Here is a 17980-nt window from a genome sequence, read left to right as displayed (position 1 = left end):
TTTCTAGTGTATCTGAAGAAGTGTGCATGCACACGAAAGCTCATACCAAAATATAAACTTAGTTGGTCTTTAAGGTGCTACTGAAGGAATTTTTATTTATTTATTTTGGAAGTAGATGAGGAGTGGTGCCACTTTTGAATGGGGGCCAAGATTGATTCCCACCCATGGTGGTCACCGACCATCTTTATTTTCCCAAATAGAAATCTAGGTATGTCAAACCTGGAAGAGCCTGTAGAGCCTATAGAGCTATAACAACTGCAGAGTCTCTAGGTCAGGACATTGCATTTGGGGTAACCCCCAGATTAGAGTTCAGGCTTCGCTCTCATTCCAAAGAAGAACATATGCCTGGTTATTTCCAGTAGGGCTGATTTGGAGCCCAGTGGGGAAGGCAAGGAGGCAGCTGGGTCAGGCAGTGCAGTGTCCCTGGGGCGTGTGACCAGTGTCTGACTTGACTAACTGCTGGTGCCAGGTCTTGGGGTGCTTATTGGTGGGGAAGGGACATTTAGAAAGCCCTCTCTGCTCCACCATAGTTCCTGAGACTTCCTTACAGGATCAAAGACGGACAATCTACAGGCACCGTTCATGTTATTAAGTCATTCTGATATTTGCATCCTATTACCATAATGCTTTGCATCAGAAGTGTGACCCGAAAGCTCCCCATCCTCCCCAGCTTTATAATTCAATTCAATTCAGCTCATCCCAAAAAGAGAGAGTGAAAAGGGCATTTTACTTCTGTGCAGCAAAAGAGAGTCAGAAGCGCAAGCCAAACGTTCCCTCCCCCTCTCCCTCTTTCTCATCTCCATCAAATGAACTGCTGCAGGAAGAACAAACCCAAATCAACGGCTCATTTTGCTAATGATATTCGTAAGGAAGCAAGGACAGCAGCCGGGGACAGGCTGCCTTCCTCTCCCTCTGAAATGAGAGGCAACAACTAAAGGAGAGAGGAGGACTAAACTCCCGCCTGAGGCTTCAGAACAATTGACAGCTGGCCAGCCACCCAGAGAGTTAGGCCAATCCAAGCTGAAGGTTACCAAGTCTCGGGCTGGACCCTTGTAGGTGTCTGTTTTCAGAGGGGTCTAACCTGTAGGTAGGGATGGGTGGATCAAAGGAATAGAAGAAGAGCATGAAGGAATCGGTCATTGACCCATGTGGCTCAGCATCCTGCTCTGACACTGGCCAACCAGATGTTCATGGGAAGCCCAAAAACCAGATATGAGCACAACAGCACTCTGCCCACATGCGACTCCCAGCAAGTGGTCTTGAGAGGCATAATGTTTCTGACAGTGGAAGAGAACACAGTCATGGACGCTGGAGACCAAAACTCAGTGACATATGTTGATTTAAACCAAAGAAGGAGGATCTGTGGTCCTCCAGATGTTGGACCACAAACTCCCATCATCCTTGAATATGCTGGCCGGGGCTGATGGATGTTGAAGATCAACAGCATCTATTTTTGTTTCATTTATTACATTTCTATACTGCCCTTCATCTGAAGATCACATGGGCAGTTTACACTATAAAAACATAACAAATATAGAGCATAGTAACAACTAAAATCAATAATCCCCAGCCACGGACACAAAGCTTAAAAGGCCATAGATGGTGTAATTAGCCAAAGGCTAATCTAGAAGGCTGCTGGGTCCTCATCCCTGACAATCACTTTCTCAACATACATGTTGAACCTAATTTGCATTGGGACTGGTCAGGGTAAAAAAAATAATTGGAGGCTGGTGGAATGCATGTGGCCACTAGTAAGGCCGAGTTTGAAAAAAGATGAGACTTGCCCAATGCCTTTCCAATGTCCCTCAATGACGCAGGTATCCCTGAAACAAGATTGATTTCTTAAAACCATTCACGACTCCCATCTTCATAATAAATTCCCTTTCTGGGTTGGTCTGCAATGCTGATGAGTCCAGACTGATATCAAAAAGGTCTTTGATTAGTTTTTCTCTCTACTTGGGGCATCAAATATCCCACAGTTCTTCTGAAGACTGGCCCCTTCCACCCTCATTGCACACAAATTGATTCTTGATGTCCTTATTCATAGGAAATGATGGAAGGAAGATAGGTGTGTGGGTCAGGGGAGGCAGAAGAAGAGAGTAATGGGGATGAAGGCTAGCTAGCAAAGTTGTGGCATCACATCATAAATAACCGTGAAATCTAACTACTGGCTAAGAGTCTGATCTGTGAAGCAGGAAGGATCTGGTTCAAATCTCACCTGTGCCCTGGGTAGCCTTAGGCAAGTCACACACTCTCAAACCTGCCACCTTCTGCACTATGGAGGAAAATAACATAGGCCTCTCTTACAGTATTAGGACAGCCTTATTCAATCTACTGCCATCCAAACGTTCTGGACTAGAACTCCCATTATCTCTGACCATTGGCAATGAGTCCAAAACATCTGGACAGTAGCATGGAGGAGAAGGCTGTTGGGAGAACTGCAACCAAATCAAAGGCATGCAAAGTGTTTTGAACAACATCATTCTCTCTAGCAGCCCCTTGGAGTCATGAGACATGTCCCTCTTGTTCCATACGCTAAACTCACCTAGTTGAGTCAGACCTGGCCTCACACTTACTTTTGGTGACCACTCCCTCCAGGTGGATGACATTGGGGTGGTCAAACTGGGCCATGATGCTTGCTTCACTTAGAAAGTCCCGTCGCTGCTTCTCTGTGTACCCAGCTTTCAGGGCCTTGACCGCCACGGGTACCTCCCTCTTCCCAGGTAGCTTCAGACGGCCATAGCACACCTCTCCTGACTCTCCTGCAGACCAAGATGGACCAGCACATCACATTCAGTTTTCATCTTACTGCCAAGCCCCTTCCAAGCTTCCCTTGGCCCCCAATTCCACCCTCAGATAGGCTTCTGAGAACTTTCCAGAAGGCCAGTGATTCTCATTTGAGAAAACGAGATCTGGTGCCCCATTTGCCTTAAAAGAGCAGCTTCCCCTGCCCCTGGGTGTTCTCTGGGTCAAGGGAGAGGGACATCTATGGGGGAAAGGGAGTACACACCAGACCCAATGACTCTCTCAATTTTAATCCTGGAGGCTTCGATTTCTCGCGTGAACTCATGCACAGCCTGGCAGGGGTCCTCATAAGTGTGGGGCTCCACGTAGAACTTTGACTCGGGGAATTTCACTGTAGGGCATTCCGGGAAGGACAGAAGAGACATGAAGCTTGAGGCAGTTATGCAAAGCAGGGATAGGGGAGAAAGTCGATATTGTTTGCATTTGAATGAGAAACTGGCTCCTTCGCACTTCCCAAAGCAATACACAAACTGATCCCCACCCACCCTCTGAAATTTGCACTTCCCTGAATGTTGCAGTGCAGTTCTCTAACCAAGCAATGTGTACATACATGAAACATTATTTTTTAAAAAATAAATTTAAAAAATCCCGCATGCATTTACAAAAAAATCCCCACTATTATACAATGGAACACTGCTTACGGAAATGTGCATGTCAGTCAAAACTGCTTACAAAAAATAAATGTGTCTCTTAGGAGTAATCAACACTAAGATGCTGGCAATTTTTCATGAAGATTTAAAAAGAAGAGAGTTGTAAATTGTGGAGGACATATGGATAACCACATTTAAGATTGGGGGAAAGACCCAAGGAACTGAGAGAAACTGAAACAGATTTATCTGTCCTGGATGCAGCAGCAGGTGTCTGATGCTCAGGTGAGGCCAGTTGGTGTGTCCTGGGGTGAAGGTGCTGGAGATACATCCCATTAGGAGAAGGGAAAGGACTTACATTTTAGGATCATCATCCCTCACTATTTGCCCTGCTGGTCAGGCTGATGGTAGTTGGGGTCCAGCAGCAATTCTCTCCCTGCTCTAGGCCAGTGATCTTTGACCAGTTGAGACCCAAGACCCACCTGAGACCCCCAAGCTACAACATGGGACCCAATTCCACATTTTCACTTTTGTTATATAGTTTTAAGTGCTAATAATGCACACTACCAATCATTACATGGCAATTCACAGAGCAATATGCACCAGTCCTCCAATGCGTCAGGAGAAAGGCATAGGCATGCGGTTGGTCAGAAATATATATCGTAGTGAAAAACAGTGTGTGCCTATCACTTGCCACATTGCACCACTCATGAAAATTGATAAAATGAGCATCTCATCAGAAGAACACATTCCAGTCCTGACAAGCACGTAGTGCCCCTTTGGTCTGGTCAGCCTAAGCTGGAATCCAACATGGAAGCAAGAGCTTTGCTGCAACCCACCTGGTGTGGCCTTGCGACCCACCTGTGGGTTGAAGACCTATGCTTTAGGCTTGTCTACAGTGGCCAATGGTTGAGGAAGTCAAGTGAAAGTCCTCTGCCAAAGGGAAATCATCTGTGGCCTCCATAGCCCTGAAAGGATATCAGGGAAAGCAATAGCAATCTAGCAAAACATACCTCAGGGAACCAGAGATAGGCTCATATGAAGCTTCTTCCTCTAGAGAACCCAACTTCCTATCATCAAGGTTGCATCCTCCTCCCAGGTGGTTCAAACCTTGGGCCATCCAGATACAGTGATGCCTTCACTTTGCCTCCTGGGACAGTGTCAGAGTTCCATGTGCACCATGATGAAAGCTCTGACCCTGCACATTTACTAGCCAAGGCTTACTCTTGGAATGGACATGTGAGCTCTGGTGCTGCAGAGTGGGCATACATGAAGGTCACTGGACAAGCTTTAGCTCAACTCTTACCCTGTCCGTTCTGATAATGCATCTTCTCCTCGTCCGAGTCCTGGAAAGCCTTGCTGTAGCCACAGTGTCTGCACGCCCGGTGATGCGGCAGGGTGGAGGGTGGGGAGAGAGATGAGACACAAAATATGCTAAGAACACAAGAAGAGCCCTTCTGGATTTGACCAAATGCTCATCTAGTCCAGCAGACTGTTTTTACAGTGGCCAACCAGGTGCCTATGGGAAATCCGCAAGCAACAGCGACTTCTCCACTTGTGCTCTCCATCCACCTTCTCCTTCATAAATGGTCTAAAACTCTTTTAAAGCCATCTAAGTTGGTGGCTATCACTTGCTTGCCTTCCTTCCAAACTAAGAAGAAGGAGGCCAAACCCCAAATGTTGCAACTTTTCCTCTTAGGGGAGCTGTGCATGCTAACACGCAGAAGCGTACCACTTGGGAGGAGACCCCCGGTGAGAGATCTGCCCTTAAAAGATAAGCCTACCTCTTCTTGCAGATCAGAAAGAGCAGCAATGCAACGAGGCCACTGATGAGTGTGAGGCAGGTCCATACGACCGCTGTGGTGTCGTAATGGGGAGCTACTGGGAAAGAAAGATTGCAGGATTCTAGCTCTGCAGCCTGAGACAGGAAAACACCCACACATGTGCACTGTTCTTTTCCCTTTATCCCTGGGCTCAGTGAATCCTGACTCCACATGGAAGAGGGGCAGCTGTCTTTCACTAAGTCAGACATCAGGTCCAGCTAGCTCAAGACTGTCCACACTGACTGGTTCTCCAGGATTTCAGATAGTGACAATTCCCAGCCTTACTTGCAGATGCTGGGGATTGAACCAGGGACCTTCTGCATGCATGCAATGCAGATAACTCTACAACTCCACTACAGCCCTTCCCCAAGGAAGCAAAGAGGCAAGGCTGATCCAGCAACAAGGAAATATGATCTTCCTAAGAATGGAGACTGTTCCCTGAGCATGACTTACTAGTGGGAGATCATTGGGAGACCACTAGGATAGCAGTTTGAGGGGTGGCTTTCTTTTTGCAGCATTCCATAGCTGATACGCTTTTGTTGCTTGAGAACACCAGTGGAGAAGGAATTATGGAGGAAAGTAATGGTAAAGCAGGAGAGGAATTCTAACAGTGAAGGGCTGCAGCTCATTCATAGAGCATCTGCTTTGCATGCAGAAGGTCTATGGTTCAATGCCTGGCATCTCCAGGAAGAACTGGAAGGGACTCTTTGTGGAAACCCTAGAGAGCCACTACCAGTCATTGTAGACAAAACTGAAATAGGTGGGCCATTGGCCTGTCTCCCTCTAAGGCAGCTGCCTCTGTTCCTACGTTGAGCTGTGGCTGATGGAAGCTGGAGTCCAACAACATCTGGAAGACTCAATGTTTGCCTGATTCTCCTTCAGTCCCATGTCCAAAATTTATAAAGAACCTCAGACCAAGGATAACAGGGATCATGACTGTGTCAGCACACTGCCCTAGAGCCTTAATTCTCCCCCTTCTGGGCTTAGCCCTCCCTTCCATAAGAACATAAGAAAGAGCCCATCTAGTCCAGCTTCCTGTTCTCACAGTAGCCAAAGAGATGCCCCAAAGGGAAGCCCACAAGCAGCACCTGGGTACAACATTGCTCTCCCCAGTTGTGATTCCCAGCAACCGGCAATTCATGGGCATAGAGCCTCCAGCAGTGGAGGGAGAACTCCTTCTCTGACATGGGTAATGTCCTGTAGGGGTTGGAGGCCACTGCAGGCAAAGAGAGCTTGCATTTTGGGGTGGGGTGCCTTCCTAACATACAGCCCCACCCATACAAAATGCCTCTGGACATCCAGTCCTGCCCCATCCCACACCTTCACTCTTGTGCACCCCTCTCCTCCCCCTGCTTTGCCTCACTTGCTTTGGCGGTCTCCACTTCCACCACCTGGCTGAATTTTCCACAGCCGGCAGAGGTGCGGGCTCGGACCTGGAAGACATAGCAGGTTGCTGGCTTCAAGCCTGAGACGGTGGTGCTGTTGCCTTTGGACTTCAGGGTGGAGTAGCTCTGCATTTCTTTGTCCTGGAGAAGCAGAACATGACATCAGTCCAGGGCAGGGGTGGGGAACCTCAGGCCTGGAGGGCAAACGTGGCCTTCTGGGCCTCTCTATCTAGCCATCAGGACTCTCCCCAGGCCACCCCATCATCAGCCCTATTTTGCCTTCCCACTGCTTTTTCCTGGCTGGAATGTGTCCTTCAACTGGCAATGTCTTTTGGATGGTAGTTGAGGACGGCTGGGTGCAGGAACTAGCATTTTATACAAAGGTAACGTCTACAATTTTTGCTCCAATCACTTTTGCATCTGGCCACTCCCACCACCAGCCCTTTGAAGGCTCCCTGGAAAAGAATATTCCTCACCCCTGGACCAAAGCCTTGTGCTAGAGAAGGTATGACTGGCAATAGGAACAGGAATTAGCGATGGGTTTATTTCAGCCTTTCCATACTTGCTTGGCTTTCAGGTTAACTTGGGGACTTTCTAAAATCAGTGTTGGAATTTGGCAAATGCAGGGCTTCATGGTTTTACTTGGTTTCCTCATGGCTTCCAGAAGCACACCAACCACCAGAGCTTATGAGGATGGATGAAATGTGGTCAAGAAGGTACCATGATGCAATTCCATCAGGATTCCTTTTTATGCTGCAATTTAGTCACTGCACATATGAGCACATGTGCATGGAATCCTGATGCAACTGCATTTAATCAATGCACATGCATGCAATTGCATTAATATTCCATGTTGTGCTGTGATTTAATCAGTGCACGGCGGAGCATGAGCAGTTGTGCGTGCAATCTTGATGTAATCATGCAGTCATGTCAGAACTCCATTTTACACTTTGATTAAATCAATGTCATCATTACAACTGTAATTTGTAAGTTTTTTTAAAAAGGCAAGCTGAAACCCGTGAGAAACTGCACATGCACAGTTGTCTGAACAAAGTCTGGAAATAAAAGGAAGCAGAAATAAATAGCGGCTTGCTAATGGAGAGGTGCCCTGTGGAAGCAAGACTCTGGAAGGAGGAGGAAGAGGAGGGAGATTTCTATTAGCATTATTTGTACCTTGGAACCTGGGAAGCAAATTGGATGGAGAGGTTTAGCACAAGCAATGGCACACAGATAGAGCAGACAGGCCAACCAGCACAATTGCTTTTACCTTTTCATAGTACTTGATCTCATATTCCAGAATGATGCCGTTGGGCTGATCCGGTTCCTGCCACAGGAGCGTGACACTGTTTTGGCCCACGTTCTCCTGGTGAACGGCCAGCACTTGGGAGGGAGCTATGGAAACAGACAATAGGAGACCATATGAGGGGGATGCTGATAATGTCAAGGCTGCAGGTTTGATCCCTGTATGGTACTGCCGCATAGGTTGGGCTAGATAATCCTCAGGATCCCTTCCAACTCTACAGTTCTAGAGGAGAGAGAGAGAGAGAGAGAGAGAGAGAGAGAGAGAGAGAGAGAGAGAGAGAGAGAGAGAGAGAGGCCATGGTGGTAGTAGAGAAAGCAAGGAGGCCAGCTGTAGATGGAGCCAGAGCCATTGCAAGGTGGGCCCACCTCCTGTTTGATTGCAAGTAAGACAGTAGAAAGATAGGAGCTGGCCAAGGGGAGACTGAGGTTGGTGGGGTTCTGTTCCATCTGCCTTAGTGGAACACCATTGTTGAATGGGTCAAGAGGTTCTAGGTGACTTATCTGACCAAGCTCAGCCGTACAGCAATTGCTATAAGAGGGAGATTACATTTAATCTCACAACAAGCACCAGTTAGTGGCATTGTCAGGCAACTGCCAGGACATCAATACTCCAGGACATCAATACAAAATTAATTTTAATCTGAAAAACCCCCAGAAACAATCAGTTTCAAGCTTGATACAGACACCGTCTGGAATAAAGATCTGCCATTGAAAGTGTTGTTGACAAAGGAAAGTTGTGTGGCGATGTCCCCTCCCTCCCCGTGAAAATAAAGACACACAACACATCAGATAAATTTAAATGGGCAAAAAGGCCACAACTTTATTTGGTTATGGATGTTGAGCAGTATTGGCTTAGGCACTGGACCCTAACCATCTATATCCAACGCCAACCCGTGTGTTGGACGTCCGGGAAGAGTTAACCACCAGGAAGAAGCCCAGTGATGTACATCAACCGGAACTCCTCCTGTGATCACCGTTAGGGGCATGCCTTACGGCCTTAACCTCCCTAGGCTTCGGACCAGACCACGCCCCCGGAATCCTTTAACGGAATACTCCTCCATTTGCAGGGCAGGTGATGGCGCTACCTGCCCTCCTCAGCTCTAATGCAATTTCCAATGCCTAACCACCCAAACCCATAGTTGTGACGAATTGCTATGAGGTAGGTGAAAAAAAAACCTTGGCTAGCCCAAGTGGAAAAAATCCTACCAGGCCCCTAAAGGGTGGGTGGGCGGGTGAACCGATGCAGCTGGTGAGCGGGGTGAAAAAGGGCGGTTTCCCACCCTTCACCTGCTTAAAGGAAGCAGGACACACACCCCAGCCGACAGGATTGGTCAGCCCTCGAATGATGCGGGCGGGAACCCCCAATCGCTCAGGGGCTGAGCTCTCAGCCCCTGTGCGCATGGTCGAGTTGTGACGCCCACGATTCCACCTCCGACGCAGGCGCAGAAGTGGTTTTTCCAGAGAATTTGAAAGAATTCTTCATCAAAGTATACTCCAACTCAGAATTGGAAGAGTACTTCATTCCTCAATAAATTGGTGTGTTGATCTTTTCCTGCTTTCTAGAATTAGTAACAATTGGGGATTGGACTAGATGATCCTTTGGGCCTCTTCCAACTCTGCAATTCTATGACTCTATGAATTAAGGCTGCAATCCTACGCCCACTTACCTTGCGCTATGCTCCACTGAACTCATTTCTGAGCAGACATGTATAGGATTGCTCTGTTAATCTGCAATGTTTTTAATGGGTCAAAACATCCAGAGTAGGGTAGGTATGTGAGATGGAGTTCTGGTTGGTTCTATCATGGAGGGGAAAGAAAAAGAAAAGAAAAGCAGAAAATAATGGAACTGGGAAAGGTCACAAAAGGCAACCCAAATGAACAGAGGATGAAGAATCTTCCTCACAAAGAAAGGCTTTTTATTTATTTTATTTTTTAAAAGACTATTGGAGGGACATGAAAGAGGTTTATATAATGTTTCATTGGTGTGGAGGAAGTAAATAGAGAGGATTTCTTCTCCCTCTCTTATAATACTAGAATGCAAAAGATCACCCTGTGAAATTGGTTGGCAATAGATTCAGGGTGCATGGAAGGAAAGGACTTCTTCATGCAATTTCTAGAAATCAGTCAAATTTGTGGGATTCAGTGCCACAGGGGTGGCAATAGCCACTAGTCTACGCTGCTTTTCAAGAGGATCAAGCAAGCAACAGAGGAGAGAAGGTGGGCACCTAGGCACTGCCAAAATGAAAAAAGGAGGTCCACAGAGGGCAGCAGCTTGCATAAAATCTGCACATGCCAATTTGGGGGTTGCCAGAGTGGCACCTGTGGGTGCCCATGGAATTAGGCTTGAAAGAAATGTTCCATTGTTGCTAATAAAATGGGTTGCAGTGTGTGCTTGGTTGCGGTGTGCATAGTACCCACCAACAGTTTCTCCAGTCCGCAAATGTGTGTATGGGCCCAAAACGGTTGGTGAACCCAGGGCTCATACATATGCAGAAATGCACGTTTTGAAATGATTGCTGCAATTTAAATAGAAGTGCAATACCTAGCACAGGAGTGGAGACGACTGTGACCAGGTGATCTGGGTGCCTGCTCAGCCAATTATAAAGATGCCATTGATGGGGAAATCAAGGCCCCTTCCTTCTTCATGTTCATTATCTTTCAACATTATCAGCAAAGCAGACCCTCCAAACGTCCTTATTTTTCAGGGACAGCCCTGAATTTACAGAGGCCATCCCAGTTTCCAATTTGATCCTGGAATGTCCCCTAAGGATGTCCCTATTTTCATCGGAGGAACGTTGGAGGGTATGGAGTTATGTGACCTCCCCGAGCCAAGGAGATAAGTAACCATACAACCTTTAGATGTATGGGGAAGTTTTTTTAAAAAAATGTTTTATTATGTTTTTATATATGATAGAAGCTGCCCATAGTAGCTGGGGCAACCCATTCAGATGGACAGGGTCTTCTTGTTGTTGAATAGGATATCCCTACTTTCACTGGAGAAATCTTGGAGGGTATGGCAATGTTCATGATCTGCACAGCCCTTCAAGGAGAGGACTGCCGTCTGTAAAGTAGGCCACATAACCACCTGAAATAACATGGAGCTGGTGATGAAGGACATCTGACCTAGGGAACCAGCCATGTCACTTCAATTTGGGAGCACCTCAATGGATTCCAGCCAGGGCTTTTTTCTCTTCTTTTCTTTAGAAAAAAGATGCTGGTACTCACCATGAAGTTGTTACATTAAGTGCCACACTTCTAGCATTTGGGGGGGGGGAGGTGCCAGTACTGAACAACACTGAGTAGGCAACACTTGACTTAAATGGACCAGGCATCTGACTCAGTATAAGGCAGCTTCTTACATGCCTGATCCTGCCATAAAAAACCTCCTTCCTCATTCAGTGAGATCCGCAATCTTCAGCGCTGGACCAGCCCCTGAGATGCAGGCTAAGCAGAAGCTGAAAGCCAGTCTGGCAGGGCAAGCAGGGGGAGGGCATCTCCTACCTGCCTGGTTTGTGGTGATGTTGACGGCAGCGAATTTCGGTGGCTCGAGGGTCAGGTCGGAGACCCCGTTGACGGCCTCCACCCAGAAGGAGTAGTTGGTGTGGGCCAGGAGGTTGGTGACAGCCAGAGATCCCTGGGCCAGGTTCACTGGCTGGGGCAGGAAGCGGATGCCAGTGCCGCAGGTCTCGCACTGGCCAGAATCCCACAGGCAGTGGCGGCAGAAGACATTGTAGAGGATGTCGCTGCGGCCTCCTTTGTCCAGAGGCGGGGACCACTCGAGGGTGACGGAGGTGCCATTAACACTGGAGAGCAGGTTCACGGGGGCAGAGGGAGGACCTGGAAATGATCAGAAGAAGCGCAGGTTTAGCCTGATGGTGGGAAGTGGTGGAAGGAACCTCCATGACAGTCCTAATATTTGTTCATTTATTTAGGGCATTTGCACCCCGTTCTTAGTCAAAAAAACGAACCCAGCCTGCAATCCCATCAAAACAGGCTTATCATCTCAAAACGCACACTCGCAACACAACACACAAGAGAAAGGGGACAGGGCAGAAAGTGGAAAACCGAAGCCAAACCTCAGGCACCAATTTGTGAACAGCTGTTCCTGTGCCAGCTGGCACAGTTCAAAAGCAAGAGGTGCCTGATGGAGCCAGGCCTCCAGCAAAGGTGATGCAATAAGCCTTCTGATTCCTCTCTCTTCCAGCGAGGCAGCCTGATGGAATGGCTGCCCCCAGATGATGGGAGAAGAGGTCTGCAGGCAGACCCCCCCTGCATTCTCTCCTCTCCTCCTGTAGACATATAACCCTGTATAACCCAGAGTGGGGAACGTGCAGCTCTCCAGATGAGGCACAGCCAAGGTGGTTCCCTCCAGATATTACTGGACTACAAGTCCCATCAGCCCCGAGGCATCCGGAGGGCACAACCTTGGCTACTCCTGCTTGAGACGATGTTGGACTCCCATCCACACCAACCAGCATGGTCAATGCTAAAGCATGAAGGGAGCGGGGGGCAGGGGGATGCTGAACAAGGATATAAGGATACTGCCCCCTCTTTTTGAGCCAGGGAAATGGGCTGCAAAACACTGCATTGGCTTGCCCAGGTGCATAATCTCAGTGTAAGGTGTTTAAATCTTCTGTTTGCATACAGTATATGTGTGTGTGTTTGTGTGCATGTAATTGATCATATATGATTGTCAACCAGGCAGGTGTCTGTAGGAGATAAATGGTGTGCCGTGCCTGGTGACAGGTGAGTTTTCCACCAGCTCTAACTATTTAGAGACAGCCAGGTGTGATCCTGTGCTTGGGCTCACTCAAGAGCTCATCCAAATGGGAAGTTGGAGACAAAAATCATCCAGCAACTTGCATACAAATCTTCAAAATGTTTTCGTTGTGTTTATTTATTGCATTTTATATTCCACTTCTTTCTCCAAAGAAGTGGTATATATATAAATCCCCACCACCACCATTCAATCTCACAACAACCCTCATTTAATTGGCAGCACCACCTTGAACTGGGGCCCTTCTGCATGCAGTGCATGTGCTCTAGCATCAAGCTAAGGTCACTCTTTCTGACCACAGGATTAAAAACAGAGAAGCAAAGAAACGAAAGCTGCCCTTAACATCCAAGTAGGACTCTGGGTCCTTGCCAAAAAACAACAACAACCAAGCCATTTGTTTACCACCTCTGCTCCCCTGTCAACAGGCATCTTCCTGACTGCAAAAAGAATTTGTTCAAGCAAATGATGGGATTTGCATGTCCATCTACAGAAAAATTGCAATGAGATGCAAATGCATTTGCATGGGTCTCCTGCTCCTAAAACAAGACAGACTCTCTTCCTTTGCCTCTTATAAATTCTGCCCCCTTTTATCTTTGGCCTGCAAATCTGAGAATTTTGCGTTGTTGTTTTTTTTAAAAAAATTACTCATTTTTCTACTCTTAAGCTGTCCACATCAGCTTTAAAAAAGCAAGTTCTTGTGAAAGTGTACCAGCATTTTACGGCGAAATGGTCCTAATGTTTTTGTATTCTATTTTCCCTAATACATACATTTTTTTGCAAAGCAATTTTCACTCCTTTGATGCAGGCTACTTTGAGGACTGGTACAAGTTGTCCAATGGTGGAAAGTCTTGGAAAGCGATGGGTTCTCCTTTGTTAGAGGTTTTTTTAAGCAAAGGCTGGGTAATTACCTACCAAGAATACTGGAGCAGCGAAATGGCATCCTCTCTGGTTCTTACAATTATAATATACAAACATGGGTGTATAACCTTGAAATCCAAAATGCTGAAATATACTTGATAAAAAATTATAATCTATATAATTGATAGAACATTACTACTAATACTACTATTTAGGGCAGGAAAATAATATTACCATTATTTAGAGCAGGGATTTTTTTATGGAACACATCAGATCCTCTTTCAAATTTTCACATTGGGGTTTCATTTTATCTCCCTTTGGAAATGCCACACCTTTTCGACCTGGATTCCAGAATAAGTGTGCAAACAACATTTAGCATGCTGCTGGCTCCCAGGGGAAGACTTTTTTTATTATTATCATCTAAAGGAAAACCAGTTGACAGGCAGAAAGGCTGAAGCCCTTAAGACTAGCAGAGGCTTGGCAGGTCCCCCAGGTGGCTCAGACCTTTCGTGAAATGCACATGCTTGGCATGTACAAGTTTGCAGGTTCAATCCTCACCGTTGCCAGTAAAATCATCATAATTTTAAAGGCAGCAGGGATTGCAAAAGCACATCTACCTTAGAGAAGGTTGGGTGAAAACAGCCTACTGAAATGATCTGCCCTGTGTATGTGTGTTTAGAAAATGGTTGTAGCCAACTAAATTCTACTCAGAGAAGACCCACTGAAATCAATGGCCTTCAGTTAGGGTTCATCCATATTTAACTTTGCTCTTAAAGACCAACTAAGTTTTTATTTTGGTATGAACTTTCGTGTGCATGCACACTTCGTCAGATTCTGTTTCAGTGTATCTGAAGAAGTGTGCATGCACACAAAAGCTCATACCAAAATAAAAACTTAGTTGGTCTTTAAGGTGCTACTGAAGGAATTTTTTTATTTTGCTTCGACTCGGACCAACACGGCTACCTACCTGTAACTATAACTTTGCTCTGTGATTTCTAGACATAGGTCTGGGCTTTCTAGGGGTCCATGTCTGGGTGGGACTTTTATTGTTCCTGCAGTTTCCCTGGGAAAAGCTGTGTTTTACCGCTGAATCGGAGCAAACAGCAATCAGGTTTTTCCCAGGTTGCTGTTTGCTCCAATTCAGCAATAAAATGCAGGTTTTCCTGAGGAACATGCCAGGACGAGACCAAAATGAAAAGAAAAGGAAAACACTCAGACACAGATCTGGAAAGCCCAGGCCTGTACCTAGAAAAGCACAGAGCAAAGGTAAGTATGGATGAGCCTTTTGTCCTATTCTTTTATTTCAATGTAGAATTCAATGTAGAGTTATGGAATGTAACCAAAAGAAAGAAAAAAGAAACATCAGCTCACCATTAAGAACTATCTAGCAATCCTGCTTTAGGCATATTCTTGAATATAAGCAAGTCCACATGCCCAAATAGATACGCAAATGAGACTGGCAATTACAGTATAAGATACATGTTCGAATGTAGAAATGACAGTTAAGATTTTCAGCCCAGTGAGTTATGGATGGTGGGTGTTTATCTTCCTGTAAGCCACTTTGCAACTGTAAAAGCATAAAGGGTCCACTTTTATTATCTCATTTCATTCTGGCAGGAAAGCAGTTTAAAAGCACTTCACCGTATTCGTAAGCAGATAAATTGGGGTGTGTTGGATTGGAAGTGTTGATTTTTTTGGTGGTTTCCCTTAAAAAATACGGCAACCCTATATGAGATAGAGACCATATTTTTAATGTTTCAGCTTAGTTTGCAGCTGGAACTAGACAATTTTGATGTTTTGACATTGTTGCTGAAGACATTTTGGTTGAAGAAGGAAGTGAAATTTTATGGCAATTGTACAAGTGTAGAAATGGTTTTGTTGCTTTAGTTTATGGGGTTTATCATCTTTTCTATTTTATCTTATTTATTTAGGAAATGCACAGACTGCTGGATCAAAACAATCTTCCAAGTAGTGCACAAATAAGATTGGAGTGGGTGGAGCCAGAGGCAAAGGTGGGCGGGGCAACACACACTCACATGATCCTCTCTATCCTCCATTCAGACAAGCAAAAGCCAATACAATCAGAGTTCAAGGACACATTCTCCACAGTAAGTCGAGCAGGGCTCTTACTGTGGTGGCCCCTATTTTGTGAAATAGCATTCCTGTCAAGATACAATGGGCACCCACTATCTTCACTTTGCCACAAGTGTCTATTTGCATGGCTTCAGTTTTAAATGAATTTGCCCTTTCTTGCATTTTTAATTGTCTTTAATTATCTTTATTGTAAATGATATTGAGATGGTTGTTTGGAAGGTGATTGATTTACTACTACTACCACTACCACTACTACTACCCAGGTAAAAATACTTCAGATATAAAGCAGCGAGAGGTGTGGCCTGAGTGGAAATCCAAGGGCCAAACAGAGAAAGCTTGAGGGCCACATTTGGCCCCTGAGCCACCCACCCCCACCCTTTATGAAGTTATGCTGTTTCACTTCCTTATTGAGTTCTGGTATCAGGCTAATGTTCTTGATCCCAAGAAATCTGAATCACAGGGTGGAAAGAGAAGCCAAGCCATTTATGAATAGTGCAAAGGGTGCCGTATTATTTATTTTATTCATTATTCATTGCATTTTCATCCCACCATTTCCACCCCCCTGAGGAGCTCAAGGTGGTGTAAATGTTCTGCCCCTCCTCGTTTGATCCCCACAATAGCCCTGTGAGATTGGTTAGGCTGAGAGGCAATGACTGGCCCAAGGTCATCCAGTGAGCTGCAGGGCCGAGTAGGGATTCGAACCCGGGTCTCCGAGGTCCTAGTCTGACACTTTAACCACTACAGTATACCACATTTGTTATTTGTTGGCTCTGGCTCCTCCCTCGCTTTGTGGCTACAGAGTGCTCGTCAGTATCTTGGGAATTATCATCTTTTATCTGACCGAGACTCGCAGTAAGGGTCTGGGTTGTCTAGGCACACATGCAATTCGAGGGAGGGCTGGCGGATGGAGTACGTACGTGTGCAGGCTGCCGAAGGAGGGTCCTGTGCTGCTCTGTAAAAGTTGCTCTCACAGCGACACACCTGTGCAGCCTGGGTCTCGGAATAGCTGTGGGCAGGGCAGGTGGCACACAGCTGATCCCCAGGGGAAGACTTGTAGAAACCCAGTTGACAGGCTAGAGGGCAAAAAAAAAAAAGGAGAAAGGAGAGAGATGAGAAGGCAGAAGACCCGCAGGTCAGTGCATAAGCTCCCGCTTTGGCAGATCCCTGGGCAGCCCTAACTTTTGCTGCCAATGCAACACTGTGGAAAGTCAGCCAGTTCCCATTCAGATGACTCCTGCCTCCTTCATTGATTTTGTCCTATGGGGAAACTAGGCAAAAGTTGGCCGTAAATTTTACTTTGGGTACCGTAGGCGAGTTTCTTCACATGCACCCCTGTCTATCCTCCATGAATGCATGCAAGAGGCATCATCAGATCTCCAGGGCATATTCCAGCCAGGCAAAAACACCCAAGGAAGCAGCAAAGAAGGGCCGGTGAGGGGTGTGGCCTGGGAGAGTCCCAAGGGCCAGGTATAGAAGGTCGCATGTCACCCATGTGACTCAGGTTCCCCACCTCTGCTATGACCACTACACTACATTCTCTCTCTAGCTTTTAATTGGTTGGTTTAGTTTCTGGAAATCAGAGCTTTGAAGGCATGGTCTTCCTAATCTGCCACTCCCATTCACCAATAAAGAGCCACTCCCCAAAATACCAGTTGCTAGGCATCATGACTGGGGAGTGTGATGTCGCACTCAATTCCTGCTTGCAGACTTTCTGGGGACATCTCACATGGTTTTCACAAGAAAGGGAAGCTGGTCCTAATGGGCCACTGGCTTGATTAATCAGGAATCTCTTTGTTCTGATCCATCGTATTCTCCTTTTAAAAAAATGGTCGTTCAAATTCTGAGAGGATAAGGAGTAGCAATCGCTGGACTTGTAAAAGGGTAAAAGAATATTGGGAAATGATCCACAATGAATTGGAAAAAATGTTTTAAAGTACTTTTCAGAAAAAGGGGGGGGGTAATTCAGACTGAAATTCCCCGGTGTTCAAAAAAGGTTATTTATGTATCCTACTACAGCAGCCCGTGTTTTGTTAGCCCCAAAATGGAAAACGAGCGAGGTCCCAACCAAAGAAGGGCAACTTAAGTTGCCAGAACATGCACAACTCGTAGACTTAACATATAGAACAAGAGAACAAGAAGAACATACGTAACGTTTAAAGATTGCAAAACATTTATTGAATATATGGGAAATAATGTGTGCAGCTGAAAACGCTGGCAGCATTAAGATAAATTCAACAATGTAAACAAGTTTTGATGGATACAATAATGGAATACTGAATGGTATAGTTTTTTTGTAAAATATGCAGGGATTTGTGATATGTAAAAATGAACCATGGAAAGAGAAGGGAA

The 17980-nt window shown here is 46.0% G+C and overlaps 1 protein-coding gene across 2 annotated transcripts in view; it reads right to left on the bottom strand.

The window, feature by feature from the left end:
* EPHA8 (EPH receptor A8) overlaps positions 1-17980 on the bottom strand; it is a 40658-nt gene that overhangs the window by 11596 nt on the left and 11082 nt on the right. The window contains exons 3-10 of one of the 2 annotated variants that reach the window (XM_088671289.1): positions 16549-16704; positions 11404-11739; positions 7868-7992; positions 6579-6741; positions 5177-5273; positions 4699-4766; positions 3011-3136; positions 2577-2762 (exon numbers count right to left, since the gene is read on the bottom strand). In XM_088671289.1, coding sequence (XP_088527415.1) covers positions 2577-2762; positions 3011-3136; positions 4699-4766; positions 5177-5273; positions 6579-6741; positions 7868-7992; positions 11404-11739; positions 16549-16704 — 1257 coding nt within the window. The remainder of the gene's footprint in view (positions 1-2576; positions 2763-3010; positions 3137-4698; positions 4767-5176; positions 5274-6578; positions 6742-7867; positions 7993-11403; positions 11740-16548; positions 16705-17980) is intronic. The other variant, XM_088671288.1, reaches the window with a different exon arrangement.

Source organism: Zootoca vivipara, chromosome 6 (genome assembly GCF_965207765.1).
Source record: "Zootoca vivipara chromosome 6, rZooViv2.hap1.1, whole genome shotgun sequence".
NCBI lineage: Eukaryota > Metazoa > Chordata > Lepidosauria > Squamata > Lacertidae > Zootoca > Zootoca vivipara.
Note: the sequence above shows the minus strand (reverse complement) of the source record. Positions and strands in the feature narration are given on the sequence as shown.